The following is a 17,511-nucleotide window of genomic DNA, read 5'->3' on the forward strand; positions in this document are numbered from 1 at the left end:
AGCCCGAACCCCGCTATGACGTTTTGCGTGAAGACCCACGACCGCCTCTATTACATGGTGGCACCCTCGGCGGAGGCCATGCGGATCTGGATGGACGTCATCGTGACGGGAGCCGAGGGCTACACGCAATTCCTCAACTGACCACGCGTGTGCTGACGAGCTCATTTTCGGCAGGGACTCTGAAGACACGCCCCGGTTCCAGTCTACAGCTTTTGTTTTTTTGTAAATCACACTGTGTCTTCAACCGCCACTCGTTGAAAAAGGAGCTGTTGGGGTCGACACACACCTGTATATAAAACAAAATGTACACCTCTCAAAGACTTTAAAAGCCTTTCTATATTGCCAAATGAGATCTTTTGTATTACCGTTTTTCTTTCTTTCTGTTTTTTTTTTTTTTTTTTTTTTTACTCTGTTGAACGAATTGCCAAATGTCAACAATCTATATTTTGAGCCGCCAGGTGCTCAGTGAAAAGGTACGCTTGTATGGTATGTAGAATGCAGCAAAAGCTCTTCGCCCAATTCACACTGACTGCGGAACGGACGCGGCAAGGATTCGAACGCATTCAAGTCTACGTGTCAGTTCACACCAGCTGCGGTGCGGAACGACTGCGGCGATGCGGAAGGTTTCCGCAAGCGTTTCTATTTCCTCCAGACGCCGCATGCGGGTTTTTCATGAAGCTGAAGAAATGACACGAGCCAGACAGGAAATCGAGCGTGTCGCATTAAGGTAAATCCGGTGTATTTCAAAATAAAACCATTTGCGAACTCGTTTTTTGGGGGAGGGAAGCTAGCTAGCTGTATAGCATGACATCAGTCGGACATTTAAGACAAAAAAATGAAGTCAGAATAAATTAAACATGACAAAATGACACAATTTAAACACAAAACGTATTTACCCATGGTAGGTCCCAGAAATAATGTCCAAAAAACAACAGGCAAGTGTGGCTATTGTTTACAAATAAGGACTATACACGGTTGTTATCGGGTGAACTCGACTCGCCAGCGTGAACCAGAACGTGATCTCGTGGTCTGTCGGGAGCAGATTTCCGGACACGCAACGCACGCGGTGTGAATTGCAGTCCTTGCGGCGTCCGAACGGAAACGCACCGCGTCCGTTCCGCAGTCAGTGTGAAATGAGCTTTACTTTGTTTGTGTTTGCCCCACTCGAAAGCAATCACGGCTTTTGACGGCTTTTGACGGCATCACAGATCGCATTGACAAAGCTGCTTGTTTGGTTTCCAGGTCTGCTTACAGGTACAATTATTGGAGCCAGTATTGTTCAGGTCTTTATTTAGCAGTGCAATCTGGGATTTGACCAGACTGTCATTTGACTCTCACACTAGTGATAAAAGTATTTTGTGTTTTTAGATAAGTATTTCTAGTGCCAAGATGACGACACAATTCAATCGTTTTGAAGTTCAACGTAGGCATATGTTGCATATGTTGTTTCTGGATTCGAGTAGGCTGTTAGCTTAGCATCATTGACCTTAAGAGGGACCTCTGAGCACTCACGAGCTGTAAAGTTCCATATAATGTATCATCTTCAAATCAAAGACAACTTTTAGTGTCAGCAGGGAGTCGCTGAAGTGTTTTGTTGGCTTTTTCCTACTTCATGAATGTTGAACATGTCAAAGCTAGTAGCATTAGCTTCATTGCTACACACTTGAGAATTTGAATTCCACTGTGATAACCGTACACTAAATATTAAGATAAGGAATGGTCTGTTTCCTTTAATAGGTCTGTGCTAAAGTATTTATTTCCCCCTTATCAACGCACACACATTTTTGTTTGTTTGTTTTAAACGGGCTACCTTGATACTGGTTAGCAATCAGCCTCATTAGTCCTATCACGAACCACATCACATGCTAGACGTAGGAAATATCAATCTTTAAAAAAAGAATTTCTATCAATATTTTTTTTAAAGTGTGTGAATACATTACTGAAATTGTGTTTATAAAAATGCTGAACAAAGATAAATAGTACGAACATATTTAGGCACAAGCTAATTATTTGCAGTTTATCACACTTAATGGTGTCGACTGAGAAAGCTTTTGTGCGCAACAGTGTAAATGACGAATCAATATTGGTTAACTATAGTGGTATATTTGACTTAAGCGATATTGTTTAATGCAATATGTGCTGTTAACCAATCCAACAATCAAAACAAATGTCTTTGAATTGTATTGACCACATCAGTCACCTCCCATTGTCAAATTATTGCTACTGTAAATTCCCATTTTGTGTGGGAGTTTACTTAAGAGTGACTTTGATATTGAGTCGTCCGTGAATTTGTGAGTCGGCAGATCGGTCATTAATGTACGGGTTTCGTGTAACAAGCATGTGGGGAGGATCTGGAACTGCATGTAATTGAGTAGGTTAATCATAATAATCATTTAAGGTTGCTGTGCCTCGGATAGTGACGTTTACCTCCCAAAAATGAGACTAAAGACCTTAATATATTATTGTCTTCCTTGCCTTTAACTCTTCCTGCACATGTGGTGTGTGCAAACCAAATTTGACGATGGCAAGGCTGTTCAAATCCTGTCTGTTGATATATGACATGTTGATATCTATAATGAAAAGAGTACAAATATGCTGTATAAAAGAAGGTGCCTGGATGGAAGTATAATATTGAAATGAAACACTACAATAGCATTATTTTCCTTTATTTCTTATTTTATTTCATGACTGTTACAGTTCAAGTTGTATGGTACTGTAGTGATGAATTTTATCTACTTTAAAGAAAGGTACACACCCCCGCATCCCCACACACAGCACTCTTGTTTTTTTGTTTTTCTCCCACCTACAGATTGTGTTTATACAGTTATTGGTACCTTGTATCATCCTCTACTTTCAGTTAAAAACAGATTTGTCAATCCTATTAAAACTGTTACAGAGCATTGTCTTCTTTTTTGTTTCTTTTTGTGGTTCTAGTGGGTTAAAAGCGTTAAAAGATTTCCAGTGTTGAGGCGAGGCAAGCAATAACTAATAAAGTGAATTCAAAAATTCCAAAGAAAACGGAAGAGCATCATTCGCAATCTCAGGGGTTCCCTTCAAAATCAAAACACCAAAGGAAAGAAAAAGGCACACGTCTAAAAGTTTGATGAACATCTTTTAGTCTTCCAGTTGATTCTGGGTTCATTGAAAGCTCGTTGCGGTAACGTCACCTGTCAAACAAACATAATTTCCATTAAAATACATATTACAGCACAAATGTCACCCAGCGTGTATCGCATAAACCTAACCAAAATAATCCTCTGACGAATGATCCCCTTTTAACTACTATTTATTTAAATTTGATTGAATTTCAGTTTGGAATTGGAGTGGAATCTTACAGATCAGGACTGTGCCGCCCGTGGCCCCCGGAAAAGTGGTCCTAGAGGACACAACACAAAGAACCCGTGAATTAGTGAAACTGGATTTCAACTTCCATTATGTCATCCAATAATCCTGATCCACGTGACTTACTCTTCTCACAGGGGGACGTGTACTCTGTCGCAGCCACATCACCTGCAAATAAAATGGAGATCATCTTTATGAATAGTAGATAGTGAGAGGGGAAATTCAAGTTTGGCAGCAGTACAAGGGTAAAGCGACACGAAGATCAAATATGGCGGACATGGACACGATCTTACTTGGCTGGTAGTAGTCGTACAATTTGACCACAGCTGCTTTCAGGTTCTTGACGGGCATTTCCTGCTCCAGTGTCATCCGGTAATCCACCGCCTCGCCTCTCCTCAGCTTGCAAACACAAAGCACACGACACCGAATGGGTTTGCGGTTCTATTGCGGGGGGTGTCGAGTTGGCATGAATAGTGTGGCGTCATAGCACTAATTGAAGAAAATGCAGGAAGACAAACTGACAAGTTTGTTTCGCTTCTTGGCATATGCAAAGAACAGATTTTTTTTTGTCAAATGTTGGCCTTCACTTGAGGGTGAAGTTCATTTGATGAATTGCAACATCGTCAGTCATTGATTGAGGATACCAAAAATTATCACTTGAGGAGGGAGAAATGCCAAAAAAATATATATATTTTTTTTCAACGGGCCTCTTACATATGTGGATATAAACCGTATGACTTCTTTCTTTCTTTGAGGATCATTTTTGCAGGTTAATCTCAGAACCCTGAAACAAAGATTTTACATTAAAAAAAATAAAATAAAATAAAGATCATACCCCGTCCATGTAGATGTTGAGATAACCTTCATCCAGTTCCACACGCTTCACTGACGGTTCGTTGTTCAACTAGAGCAGTAAAACGACCATCAGCGCAATTCAAACGACAGCTGACACAAATATTTGAAAGGGAAAACAAATGAACTCACCAACTCCAGAGAGTTTTTTGCCAAAATGTGTCCAGACAGAAGTTTGATGTTCATGATGAGCATGTTCGTCTCGTCTCTCCTGCCCTGGTACCTGCAAACACAAAAACGTTTCTTTGCAACCCTTTGAAATAAATAAACATTTTCAAGACAGAAACTTTTAGGGGTAGGTGCTCAGCAAAAAAAAACAAAAAACAAAAAAAAACAGTAGTTAGAAAGATTGAATTTATTAACTCGTTGACTGCCAAAAACGTTTAATAACGATCAGTAAAATCACGACGTATATTGCCGTAAACGTTAAATAACGTCAACATTTTTTTTTGTTTTTTAAATTCTCAGTGCAACGTCTAATTGCAGCACTGCCTGGTCAACGGGTTGTGGAATCTAAAACACTCTAAACCAGAAGATGGAAGCATTGTATCTCTTTTCGTCAATGATCAAAGCCTCTGTCATATCAAAGTTTTTCTTTGAAAATGTGTGGCAGTAAAAGAGTTAATTTCCACCAGAAGCTCTCGTGGATATAAAACGTCTCCAGTCCCCTCTTAATAATTGTTTCTAATCAAACTCAAAACTACACAACATCTTACATGAAAAGATTGTATTATGATGAACCATATTCAGCATGAATTCATTCCAGAAAACTGCTCTCCAAATGTTTTTGTGGGCGCACACGTACCGGGCATGGATGTTGAGGCCGATCTCAATCTTGCTGGGGCTGCACTTTGAGAAGGTGTTAGCGGAGATTTTGAAGACGGAATAGTCGGGAGGAGGGGGTATGTTGAAATGCAGGGTGATCTGCAAGGGGACAGGACAAACGTGCTCTTAACTTCTGATGTTGAAAACAATCAAAATCAGGCGTTGGAGTCGGAATCAGATTATTACAGAATGTACAAACTATAAAACGCCCTTAAGAAGCGTGAATAAGGTGAAGGAACTGAATTGCATGCGTACGGTTAGTAACACGTTACCTGTGCCAGAACACAGCTCCGTCCCCTGGCCGCAATGGTGTATTCTCCGGGGACATCGCTCAGGTTCTCCTCCTGGTACAGCAGCCGATTGCGCTGGTGCACTATGAACACCTTGTTCACACCTCCCAATGACGTCACCGTCACCGTAGTCCTGCCGTTGCCGCTGTAAGTGGCAGCGGCGTATTTCGCCAGCGCCTGGAGGGCCACGACGGTGTCCTGAGGGGCACACGGTCAGTCAGTCTGCCCAGATGGAAGAACCAGATGGAAGCGTTGCCTACCTGTGTGGAAGAGTAGCCCCCGTATTCATTTTGCTGCTGCGTGAGCCAGCGCACGATGCCGGAGACGTAGTCCAGCCCGAAACCTGGCATGGCAGGCCCGGAGAGCAGTGCCAGCATCACGTAGGAGGTCATCTCCACCGCCACAGAATCAAGTCCTGTGCCAGTGGATCCTTCTCGTTTCCAGTGGCGGGTTCCATCTGCCGCAAGAAGTCGCTGGTAAACATTCTTTTCGACTTTGCATGAACCAACTGCTAAGGTTAAAGTTATGATAGATTTGCTAAAATGCTTCACACTCATATGAACTTTCAGCGAACTGCTTTCTTCAAGATGAACTGTACCAGACAGTGTGGCGGTGTTTCAAATGAGTCACACTTTCCCCCACCCCTTTAGTGTAGCAACGCTAATTTTTGTAACCAGACAGAAAACAATCCCCAATAAATAGAGAGACGCAACTCTGCTCTCCTCGCTTGCGAGTAAAAATGAACAAGTCTTGTCTTCTCATTCTTATATGTTTTGGTGTGTAAATCTAAATGTCACGAAAACGACAGAATCAGAAATCTCAGCTTTGATTGATACTGTCAGAGCTCAATTCGTGTTGACAAAAGTGCACATCCTCATAACTGCGTCCATTCAACGAAAACACAAACGAGATTTGAAAGTAATATTCTGAGGTACCCATCGCAATGGACTTCTGGTGCAAGTAGGCGATGAGTTTGCTCCTCATTTGCGTGTCCCTCGCCAGCGTGAAGGTGTACGACATCAGCGCTGTGGTGTACAAGTTGTCCTTCTGGTCGGCCGCCTGCTTCAGACAGCCCAGAGCGCTCTGGATCACAGGATCCTGGCACAAAACAAAACATTTAAAGGTTCCAAAAGTCTCAACGGTGAACTCACAAAATGTATTCGGATCCTTTTGGACTCGCTTCCAAACATTTTCTCACAAAAAAATACAAAATCTTGCTTGTTAACTTGATATGTGAATTTGACAATGAAGATCCACTGAAGCGCGACACCACATGAGGTTGGAGGTCAACTGTTTGCAAAATGGGGGCGACGTCGGACTCACGTTAATGTCGGTGTCCAGTTCCAACAGGGCGGCAACGATGTAAGCTGTCAGGGACACGTCGTCGCTCACTCCTCCCTGATGAGACATTAAAACATGCATTCATATATCATTCTATATTTATTTTGGTTCTGTAACAATAGGGGGAACCCCAAAAATGTCACCTTTGTTCACCGTTAATATTGCATCATTAAAGACAACACAACACGAATTGGTCAAAAAGAATGTAGAAAATGACACCATGTGTGGACTGAAAAAATATGAAATTGAGCAAATGAATTGTGACCTACATGGTCGGTTTCAGCGAAAACAAACATATACTGGCGTGTCATCACCTTCATGCCATTGTGGAAGAGTTTCCCCACAGATGTGAAGCAGCCGTCACGGCCCTGCTTTGAGTACAACCACTTCTTGGCGTCTTGGATGTGCTTGGGATCGACAAAGATGTACGGCTTCGCGCCGCCAAATGACTTCATCACAAAGGTGGTCAGCCTTGAGAAACAGACGAGAGAAACAGACACTTTTGAAACACTACAAAAACATACTCACCAAGTGCCCAGCATTTCAATATTGTCTTTCCATTTACATGCCACAGATTCACCCTGGAAGGATTATTTTTTTTTTAAATATATACATTTTGTATGGCAAATGGGCTTTTCACTTATATTGCACTGTTTTTTATGCTATTTCTACAAAGCACCATCACTGATTTCCGCCAATGCTTTCCTACTGACCAGGTGTTGCCAGACTTATCGCTCTTCCCGAAGGCGCTGTAGGAGCCGTCGTCATGCTTGTACGTGAGCTCCCTTTGGTAGCCTGGAACACACACGTGCAATATATTTCACCATAATGTCAAACTAATGGTTCGAGTCATGTCCTAAATGATTTTTTAATAAGTGCTGTCTGTACTGTATGTGCAAATCCGCCACTGTACCTGTTGAAAGTTGTCACTCAACAAACTGTGTGAGTTCATTCTGTGCAATCGGAAAAGCCAATCGGGCCACTCGGTCGATTTGTCTCTGCTGATTCTAATTTCATGAACTTTATCAACTCAAAATGCTTCTTTGCTGTGAAATATTTTTCCTTCTATTTAAACAACTTGTGTCGTGTTTGTTTATTCTCAGCTCTTAATTAGTTATTTTGCCTGAGATGCACCAAACATACCCATTTAAAGGCAATGGGGGCGGGGTTAATGCAAATTGAAACAATTAAAACAATATTTAACTCCAAAAAGCACTTCTAAAATGACCAAAATGAAAATAGAATGTCGCCGGCTTGCGTGTTCATCAAAAATGAGAACAAGGTTCGTATATTTTATATTTTCACTGTAAGCTATGGTGATTGCGATGACGTCCATATTGTATGTACTTGCACTTAAGATGGAACTCAGGGGCAGCAGATACAATGAAAAGAGCATGCCCCAGAATTGAACCCTGTGGAACACCATAAGTTCCGTTATGCATGTGAAACAAATCGACGACTGCAAATCGGCTGCAGGCCAATATTGGCTCACCACTGGTTTAAAATACAAACTCAATTCTGTTATCAAAGACAATCGGGCGTTCCGAATGCATTTTTGACGGTCTCGACGTCGCCAACGACGACTCACCGCTCTCGAGGAAGCGCGTGGCCTTCTCCAGAATGTCAGCAGTCAGCTGACCTGTGCTTTTCAGGTAGTTGAGAATGAAGATGTTGGGAGCGAATTTCAACATGTTCTGCTCGCCACAACCGTATGGCATTGCCAGGAGTTTGTCCAGGTTCTTCATGGCTCGGCCCATCAGGTCACCTTCGGGAGAACAATCTCATTAGGGAGGCTTCCATCAAGAGGAAATGGAAGTTTTTTTCGTTTTTTGTTTACCAAGCACAGAGACGGTGGCTCTGTCAGATCCAGCAACAAATATCTTTGGCAACACAAGAGAGATTTTCTTTTCCTCTGGTCCATCTGGCAACAGAAAGTGTGCAAAAAATGTTTGTCATCACATTACTGGTTATGCTTTTGCATTATTTTCCTACAATTTAGTCTCACAGGACCTGAAAGAATCCATCTCAAACGTAACAACTCACGACATTCAAAAAGTATTTTAATCCATCAAACTCTCAAGTGAATAAAAAAACAGGTCCGAAATTGTGTCCAGCAAGATTTTCCAAACAAAACAAGTCTGAGATGTAAAAACGTACCTGCAGGACAGAGGAGCGCGTTGTGACTAATTGACTGAGGCGTTCCTTCAGCCTGCAAGAGAAACCAACACGGAAAATTGTTCAACTGGAATGAATTACGCAACATGACAAGTCAGAGACCCTGAAATTAGTGTTAATTCCGTCAACAAAAATAATTTCATCAACAGACTCGACACACATTTTTCACCGGACTAAAACTAGACTCGATTAGACTTGAACATAGCACAACAATAATGACGGCGATGCACCAAATTTCAAAGAGGATTTAGGACCCCCAGGAACTAAAAGCTCACTTTAATACTGTAAATACAAAATGTTATATTTTTTAAAATGACCCTCGTCAGTCACGTGCCCTTAAAATCGACATCACTTCACCGCACTTCAACTGCTCGAAATGACAAACATCTGCTGACGTGATGTCAACCGAGTCGTGTTACATTTGTTGCATCTGACAGGCACTGACCTCCACCAGCAGGCTGCGGACCACCGTGTCAATACGGCCCACGTTCGGGACAGAAGCCACCTGCCTGCCACACCTCAGGTAGGTCCTCACGGCCGCTGCGCTCACCTTCACGTCGATCTTGCCTGTGTGCAAACGAGCAGTCTCATTAAGATGTCCGTTTTCAGTCCCACCTTCCACAAATTTACCGTGAACAGCTTTCCGGACTCGTTTCGTTTTAAGGCTTTATTTCATCCACCTCCACATCATTTCACTGTCTCACCCAAATTCCAGTCTCATTCGCTGTTATTTCATGAAGTTCAGATTTGATCACTCTTTTATGCAGCAGTTTTAATTGAACTGCGACTTGAGGGCTTATAACTAATTCCAAAACATTGAGTGATGACGTTCGAATAGCAAAATACCTCATGACTGATTTGCTGAACGTAATTCTCAAAGTGCGGTGACGAAGGCAAACTATTTTTGAAGCGATGTCGTCATTCTTACCAAGGGCAGTTGGAGTGACGATCCAAGAGAACGTTTTGCTCTCCTCGCTGCACACGCACATGGTGTATCGGCAGCTGTCGCAGTTTTTGAAGGTGTACGAGTCGGACGGAGGCAGCGTCACTTTCACCTGCAGACATTATTTGTGATTTCCAACAGGTTGAACGGGTCCAATTGCAACCGATGTTCCTTCTTTCATGCCCGGCTGAGATTTACCATGATGCACTTGGAGAGATAGTTGAAGACGGTGGCTTTCAGAGTAAACGTTTCCCCGCGGATGACGGAGTAGGGCATCGTGAGGCTGACGAAGAAGGGCTGGAAGGCCGTCAGCGCAGCGGTGGGCGCCACACCGAAGCCCACCGGGGAGACGCAGAAAGCGTCAGCGGCCCACTTGGTGATGGTGTCGGGGACCGTCTTCATCACGTTCACTGTACCCCTGCGGCTATATACACGCACGCACGGCGAATTGACAGGTTGCTCAAAAACACTTTTGGATTTTCTGCCACGTGAAAATGCTCACCCAACAGAAACGAGGTCCCATATCCACGTTTCCGGGAAGAATGTCCGAACGGTCTCCTCCGCCTCGTCCACACTTCCGTCTACAGGAGCAGGAGGAGCTTGCCCCTCTCTCACCCTTAAGGGAAGCGCTCCGCCGCCTGCGCCCAGAAAACAGTAAGTTGGCTCAAGAGAGGACAAAGTCAGTGATAAATTTCAAGGCAGTAATCTCCTGTTTTTTTCTACAGTACAAGGAAAATGGTGACTGTTCATTTCCGCAGTTAAAGGAATGAAATTTTGTGCCCTTGCACAGCAAAGATCAGCAATTCCATCTCTGCAACTGAAAAAAATTATCCATCCATCCATCCATCTTCTTCCGCTTATCCAAGGTCGGGTCGCGGGGGCAGCAGCTTTAGCAGGGAAACCCAGACATCCCTCTCCCCAGCCACTTCAGCCAGCTCCGCCGACGGGATCCCAAAGCGTTCCCAGGCCAGCCGAGAGTCTCTCCAACGAGTCCTGAGTCGTCCCAAGGGCCTCCCGCCCGGTGGGACTTTCCCGCAACACCTCCCCAGGGAGGCGTACAGGAGGCATCCGAAACCAGAATGCCCGAGCCACCTCAGCTGGCTCCTCTCAACGCGGAGGAGCAGCGGCTCGACTCCGAGTCCCTCCCGGATGAGCGAGCTTCTCACCCTATACTTGGGGCAGGATCTCATCCGACTGAGATTTGGAGGTGCTGATCTTCCTCCCAACCGCTTCACACTCGGCTGCGAACCGCTCCAGTGAGAGTTGGAGAATAAATAAATGAAACGAATAAACGAACGAACGAATAAAATTAATTTAAAAAAAAAAACATGGTGGTGGTAGCCTTCAGATGCAATGCTACAGGGTTGTAATTCGTGAACAAATAATATATCAGCTCAAATGAGAAATCAGGAAGCAGCAAGTGCTGCAAAGTCACTATATCAAATATAAAGTATGTACTGTAATAAACCTACCTTCAAATAAAATCGGATATCTATATGGGCAGTCGAAGGGTTTCTTCACATCAGAATTGGTCACAAGCTTGACTCCAATCTCCTGCAATAGAAAAGATACATTTGTTGCAAAACATTCATCTGCAAATCACGCCTCCATGGAGATGATTTTGCCCACTGGGGGAAACAGAAGAGAAATGCACTTTCTCGGACATCTTAGTTAAAAAATAAACACATTGATTAAGCAATAAATTAGCTGTGTGTCATTCCATTTAATCAATGTACAATTCATCTGCGATGGGCTGATGGAATTGATTCATTTTGTGTCACTTTCTATGCAGCAGTGGTTGTTGTTATTTTTCAAGTGTTCTATAACTAAACGTGAGTTGAATTGGGCAGAAATCCCCATCTTCCGTCCACTGTGAATAATAATTATTTCCAACAAAAGTGAAAAACACTCGTCAATATCAGCACGTCGTGTGGTCTTCAAACAGCAAAAATTCAAGTCCAAAGCCTTACTTTAAAGATGCTGTAGACATCATCCTTCTGAGTGACTGGTGCGAAGGGAAGCGAGCGTCGGCCCCGCCGTGGCAACACAACGTCCCCAGGGAACGGCCCGGGGCCACCGAGGCAGGGATACGGTCCAAACTCATCGACCTCGTACGGGTATCCCGTCAACCTCTGCAGAGGCAGCCGACTGTACACCTACACAGTTAAACACAAGATTAAATCAAGGCTCAAAATATCTTTTCTTTGTGGAGCAGTTTTGGGGAGCAACTTGGTAATTTTGAGGAGCAATTTTTTATTTATTTTTTTGCAGGTTACTCTCAGGTAGGGTGGCAGACTGGACCACTAGTTGGAATATTGGATACTTTTATATCGGTGTAAAGTTGAATTTATCTTACATAGTCAACGGTGAGTTCCTTCTCGGCCTGCAGCAATAGAACGCTCTGGTCAATGGCTCGAAGAGAGCACAAAGAGCCAGGCTGAGCCCGGAGTCTCAATGTGGTTTTGGCTGCCGGAAGCGCCTGGCGGGACGAGAACTGAACAGAAACCTGCACAGAAGACAGCAGGGGGGTCAGTGGTGGCAAATACAGTTTTCAAATGATCTTTAGTTGTCATTAAAATTCAAGTGTAAAGTATGTCAGTTGTTGATTTTGGCAGGTGCAACCTTGTTCTTGAGGCACAGCTGGATGGGGAAGTCCAGGCTGTCCGCCACAGCCTCGCCATCAGGCAACACGGTGTAAACGACAACCTGTGCAAAGGGCGCCAGGTCGATCACTCGATGGAGGGGTATGGTCACCGCCCCTTTGTTCTCTGACAGAGGTAAGAACAAGACAACAAATGGAGAATGAAACTAACACGAACAAAATGGTCACTCTTAACTCATTTGCTCCCAAAAACGTATAAATATGTTCTATTTTAAATTTAGCATGTTTTTATTTATGTTACGGCATACAGAAGGCTTTGATGCAGCCTCTCAACTGCAAAGAACGGTTGCAGAAATGGTAGTTATTACACAAACGGCCAGCAGGTGGCAGCAGAGTATAAGAGATCAACCAGGGCCATGTTGAAAAAAAGCTAAATTACTCACAATTCTAAATAGATTTGTGAATAATGATGAAATTTAGCTATGAAGTAATGCTAATTTCTGCAAAACATAAATATACTTTTTTTTTTCCTGATGAAAGAAGATACTTTAAGATTTCTTTCTTTTGCTGGCTTCCATGTTTTGATAAGAATAGAACACCAGAAATCCAGTAAAACAGCCCGTAGTGAAGAGGATTGCTTCTGTGAAAATGGCTGGGAGTGAATGAGTTAATAGTTTTGACTTAATGAAATTACAAACCGTATTTGACTGACAAATAAACCCACTCGAGTAAGAACTGCGAGTTTCTGATGAGTCGTGACAACCCATACAAGGACACAATTATATAAGTTGAAATGCAATCGTATTACCTGTACCCGCTCTAACATGCACTCGGATGTGGCCATGCTGAACAATTGCTCCTTTGGACATCACCTAAGAAGTACACATCGAATCAAAGCCAAGTGTGACTTTACCCACACAGACATTCTTACACAGTTTCAAATTTCTACTTCAGACTGAAGTTACCAATGGATCAACTGGACTCACCAAGTAGTAAAAGTCTAATGTCCTCTGTCTCCTGTTGAGCTCCTTTCCCTGGATGATGTACTGGGCTCGTACCGTGGTATCTTTGTTACAGGCGATGTCGCCGTTCACCGGCATGAGCTTCAAAAAACTATTACTCTTGGAGTAGAACTTAGAAATGTAACGGTAGGCATTTATGTAGTCTGGTTTTCGGATGCCTTCAATATACACAATCTCATCGTCCAGCTGGGACTTGGCCTGTCAACACAAAAACAAGACAGTGGTGAAATTCTAAAGACAGTTTGACAATTTGAACTTAGGATGGGTCGGGTCATGTGGTAGTCGTGTAATGAGGCGACGTCACAAATTAGCATTAGCTTAAACTGTTAAGCAGTCAGTCAATCAAGACCATCTCGGCAATGTATCACTGCCTTTGTTGTTACTTTGTTGTTGGTCTCTGTCGCTGTTCTAGTAACAAACGAGAGATTTTGCAAACTTGGGACGCTGGACTGCAGAGAAAAACCTCCCAGGTTAGCTTCGTGCTAAGTGCTAACTAGCATGACAGAATGCAATGCAGATAGATTTAAAACTTTACAAAACAAAACAAAAACATCAAATGTCAACTTGCCGTTGGACAATGCGGATATGTTTTCAAAAAAGTGATTAGGTCAAGATATAGTTTTTGTATTTACCGTTTTGATCAAATTCGATTTTTCATTTGTTGTGATGTGACGTAGCTTAGCATATTTACCCTCTGAATATGTCGGTTCAAAGAAACTTTATTTCCTCAAGTAATGCACCACGGTGGCCTAAAAACAGCAACCTAGTAGTCACATACCTGAATATTCACATTGTCCTTCCAGTTGCTGGTGTCCAATGAAAACGAGGCCATGCCTTCTGCGTTTGTGGTCAGTTCTAAGGTGGCTGCGTCCGGGCTGAATAAGTACACATGCTCACGAGCCACAGGTTTTGTGTCTGGACCAGTCATTTTCACCTGCAAACAAGATGAATGAGGACAACATTTCAGATTTTGGATGGATAAACCTTAAAATAGTTGTTTAAATAACCTATAAAAAAAAAAAAAAAAAAAAAAAGGGGTGCCCACCTTTCCCGCAAATGGGATGCCAGGCCTGAATGATTGAGGAACATCTTCAAAAGTGACGGTTCTGATAACGGCACTGAAGCGTGCACGCGCTGTACCTTGCAGGGTCACCCCTAAACGGGAAAGATGATGAGAAATTACCACCAGGCTTCAAGTCGTACAGGTAACATGAAGGTGAGAAAAACTTTTCACGAGCTTACCTGTGCCGTATTCCTCCAGTTCAGCTTTCACCACAAAACTATCGTCATACATGTACTTGTTGAGGGCGAAATCTTCCAAGCTCACCATTTGTGTCGCGCAGCCACTTGCATCCGTCTGGAAGAGTGTCACTTTTAGACTGATGCGCTTCATGGCTCGCATGAAGGAAAGGATAATAGCAGTTTATTGTCAACGACTCACTTTCAGGCGATACGTCTTGCAGATGTTTGACTCCATCGGAGAACGCCAAAAATAGCGAATTGCATTCCTACAAAACTCCGCCTTGACTGAGCCAACAACTGGTTTTCCGTAAGTGTATCTGCGCGGAGAAGCAAAGGTTCATTTAAGACATTTTCATCTTTAGCATTTTCTTCACCATTGGCATAAAAGTTTCAATATCTCCATGTGTGTTTTTTTTTTTTTTTACCCCCTTTCTCCAAAAAGTTACGAGGAGACCTCATCAGACCAAAACACTTACTTTCCACAAATCTTCAGCGTGACCTCCTCATCCAGGATTGAAATCACACTCGGGAGTTGAACAGTTACCTCAAATTTGGGCAAAACTAAGAAAATATACGAATACATAAAAATGAACAAAAAAAGTCAATTAAACAAGTACAACATTTTTGTAGCAACTATAGCAGACCATATTCCTTGATTTCAAAGCTGTGGGTGATTTTCTCTCCTTTGTCCGTGGTGGCAGTGATTAGGTAAGTTCCTTGTGCCGCCTCTGGAATAATCGGATGCGAAAGATCGAGGATTCCGCTGTTGAATTTATCCAACCACTGAGCAATGCGATTGGCATTGGGATCCTACATGAAGACAGACACGAGACAGAAGTGTACATCTTGAAAATAGTCGTATCGTATAAAATTACAGTAGTATGGTAGTAACAAGAGACCATTGCCATCCAACCTGAAGGGGAGTTTTTTGTTTTTTTTATAATATTTGTGGCAGTTGATCAGCTTTGATGAATGTCTAATTAAAATTAAAAAAATCTTACATTTTATTCACACTTTGTGTTAAATTGCTAATCGTGTTTCCATTCTCCTGAGATTCATATCAAATTGTTTTTATTGTGGCTCTCAGACATTCAAGTGATCATAACGGGACCTATTTTCATATCCAGTGCACGTCTAACTGTATACTTGGGTGGAGTTTTCTTTCTTTTGCTATTTTTACAGACAGGCGCAGTTATAAAGTTGTATTTGGTGCCATTGTGGGATTCTTACCTGAAGCTCCACCACTGTGTACTGAAAAAGAACAAATAGACAAGTCAGTCAAACTCTGATCAGATCGATGTGCAGTATACATTTTTTACAGCATGCTTATTATATTGACAAACTGTCAGTGGGCTTCTGCACATTTGGTCCTGACTCATCTTGTCTCATTTGATTTCTTACATTCTTTCTTTTTCAACCTGATACAAACATGGTGGAGTATCTTCAACACTAATTGAAAACTTACCAGCCGGTCCATTGGGATGAAACTGGAATCCAAGGAAACAATGCGGAACTGAACTGTAAAGGAGAGTTTGGGAAATTCATTCTTAAAAAAAAAAAAAAGTTTCAAGCATTTCTTTAAATACATGACATATAGGTGAAATATCAGATGAAAGAAAAAGGAAAGTAGAAAAACGGAACTGCCAATGTTTTACTGGAAAAAAAAAAATTGTGAATCGTATATCAAAGAATGTACACTTTCCAATACACTAACATACATATGAATATGTAGTTTTGTATAGTAAACTATTAGACTAGATGAAGTACTATTTGCGTTAGTTGCGGGGGAAAAATAATATGCAACTATAGAGCATCTCATTTGTTCACTCGCATGACACTCATCATGAGATGATCTTGGGTTTCAGGAGCTTTACTGAAACTATGATGACATATCCACCTTTGTAAAAGAATAAAACGCCCATCCTTTGTTTGCCAGAAAAACACAAGTAGTAAACAGAAGCAGAGAGGGCCAGCTAAGAGGATTCAGAATGAAGCAACCTTTCTCCTTTGACGAGGTTCATCGTCTCAACTGGAGTTTGAATTATATCCAACATTCGTGTTTGACCCCAATCTCAATATTTTGATTCGTGGCGATACTTACCGGTCTGCCCAGGTTTGTAGATGGGTTTATCAGTCTTGACAATGTGGACGTAAGCAGGGGGCGCAATGAGGATTTTGGTCTTTTTGTTCATGGTGTCGCTCTTTCCTTTCACATCGACAGTTAGGGTTGCCACAGTACGAACGCGCACGAGTGGGACCTACGTGCCGAGAAAGACAAACGCACGCGGAAATCAACAGAGATGATAAACTGAGGAAGAACCTCGAGAGACAGATGTAGAGCTCCTTGTACGATAAAATCATGATCACATTAACTCATTTGCTCCCAATAACGTGTAAATACGTTTTTTTAAATGTTCTAAGTGTCCCAAAGACGTATTTATACGTTTTTTTTGTTTGTTTTTTTATGCTAGAGCATACGGAAGGCTTTGATGCAGCCTCTCAACTGCAAAGAATGGTTGCAGAAATGGTAGTTATTACACAAAAGGCCAGCAGGTGGCAGCAGAGTAAAGGAGATCAACCAGGGGCATCTAGAAAAAAAGCTCAATTACTTACAATTTTGAATAGATTTGTGAAAACGGATTAATTTAGCTCTCTTCTAATGCTAATTGCTGCAAAACGGAAACAGATAGAAACATACTTTTTTTTCCTTATGAAAGAAGAAACTTTCATCTTTCTTTTGGTAGGTTCCATGCTTTTATAGCAATAGAACACAATATTCTGAGGGCCTTGCAAAATCAGTCAAAATCCAGTAAAACGGCCGGGAGCGAACGGGATTGCGAAATGTGAAAATGGCGGCGAGTGAATGAGTTAAAGGTC

General features: G+C 42.4%; 2 protein-coding genes across 8 annotated transcripts in view; one reads left to right on the forward strand and one right to left on the reverse strand.

Annotated features, from left to right (window-relative positions):
* Positions 1-2,900, forward strand: part of phldb1b (pleckstrin homology-like domain, family B, member 1b) — a 70,082-nt gene extending 67,182 nt beyond the window's left edge. For all 7 annotated transcript variants that reach the window (XM_077540560.1, XM_077540561.1, XM_077540562.1 and 4 more), the window contains one exon: positions 1-2,900. In XM_077540560.1, the coding sequence (XP_077396686.1) occupies positions 1-141 (141 nt within the window). In that variant the 3' untranslated portion in view covers positions 142-2,900.
* The window catches only part of LOC144032965 (alpha-2-macroglobulin-like protein 1), a 16,498-nt gene continuing 1,610 nt past the window's right edge, over positions 2,624-17,511 (reverse strand). Inside the window, exons 3-37 of the mRNA XM_077540571.1 lie at positions 16,736-16,892; positions 16,100-16,152; positions 15,865-15,885; positions 15,279-15,444; positions 15,111-15,195; positions 14,834-14,951; positions 14,635-14,749; positions 14,438-14,547; positions 14,171-14,326; positions 13,357-13,590; positions 13,179-13,242; positions 12,391-12,536; positions 12,125-12,274; positions 11,739-11,924; positions 11,241-11,322; positions 10,271-10,406; positions 9,967-10,192; positions 9,754-9,880; positions 9,271-9,392; positions 8,808-8,859; positions 8,488-8,571; positions 8,239-8,415; positions 7,364-7,445; positions 6,965-7,121; positions 6,633-6,707; positions 6,245-6,407; positions 5,570-5,766; positions 5,292-5,507; positions 5,000-5,118; positions 4,327-4,417; positions 4,178-4,246; positions 3,636-3,741; positions 3,469-3,510; positions 3,336-3,376; positions 2,624-3,167 (exon numbers count right to left, since the gene is read on the reverse strand). Coding sequence (XP_077396697.1) covers positions 3,339-3,376; positions 3,469-3,510; positions 3,636-3,741; positions 4,178-4,246; positions 4,327-4,417; positions 5,000-5,118; positions 5,292-5,507; positions 5,570-5,766; positions 6,245-6,407; positions 6,633-6,707; positions 6,965-7,121; positions 7,364-7,445; positions 8,239-8,415; positions 8,488-8,571; positions 8,808-8,859; positions 9,271-9,392; positions 9,754-9,880; positions 9,967-10,192; positions 10,271-10,406; positions 11,241-11,322; positions 11,739-11,924; positions 12,125-12,274; positions 12,391-12,536; positions 13,179-13,242; positions 13,357-13,590; positions 14,171-14,326; positions 14,438-14,547; positions 14,635-14,749; positions 14,834-14,951; positions 15,111-15,195; positions 15,279-15,444; positions 15,865-15,885; positions 16,100-16,152; positions 16,736-16,892 — 4,122 coding nt within the window. The 3' untranslated portion in view covers positions 2,624-3,167; positions 3,336-3,338. The remainder of the gene's footprint in view (positions 3,168-3,335; positions 3,377-3,468; positions 3,511-3,635; positions 3,742-4,177; positions 4,247-4,326; positions 4,418-4,999; positions 5,119-5,291; positions 5,508-5,569; positions 5,767-6,244; positions 6,408-6,632; positions 6,708-6,964; positions 7,122-7,363; positions 7,446-8,238; positions 8,416-8,487; positions 8,572-8,807; positions 8,860-9,270; positions 9,393-9,753; positions 9,881-9,966; positions 10,193-10,270; positions 10,407-11,240; positions 11,323-11,738; positions 11,925-12,124; positions 12,275-12,390; positions 12,537-13,178; positions 13,243-13,356; positions 13,591-14,170; positions 14,327-14,437; positions 14,548-14,634; positions 14,750-14,833; positions 14,952-15,110; positions 15,196-15,278; positions 15,445-15,864; positions 15,886-16,099; positions 16,153-16,735; positions 16,893-17,511) is intronic.

This window comes from Festucalex cinctus, chromosome 13 (genome assembly GCF_051991245.1).
Source record: "Festucalex cinctus isolate MCC-2025b chromosome 13, RoL_Fcin_1.0, whole genome shotgun sequence".
Taxonomy (NCBI): Eukaryota; Metazoa; Chordata; class Actinopteri; order Syngnathiformes; family Syngnathidae; genus Festucalex; species Festucalex cinctus.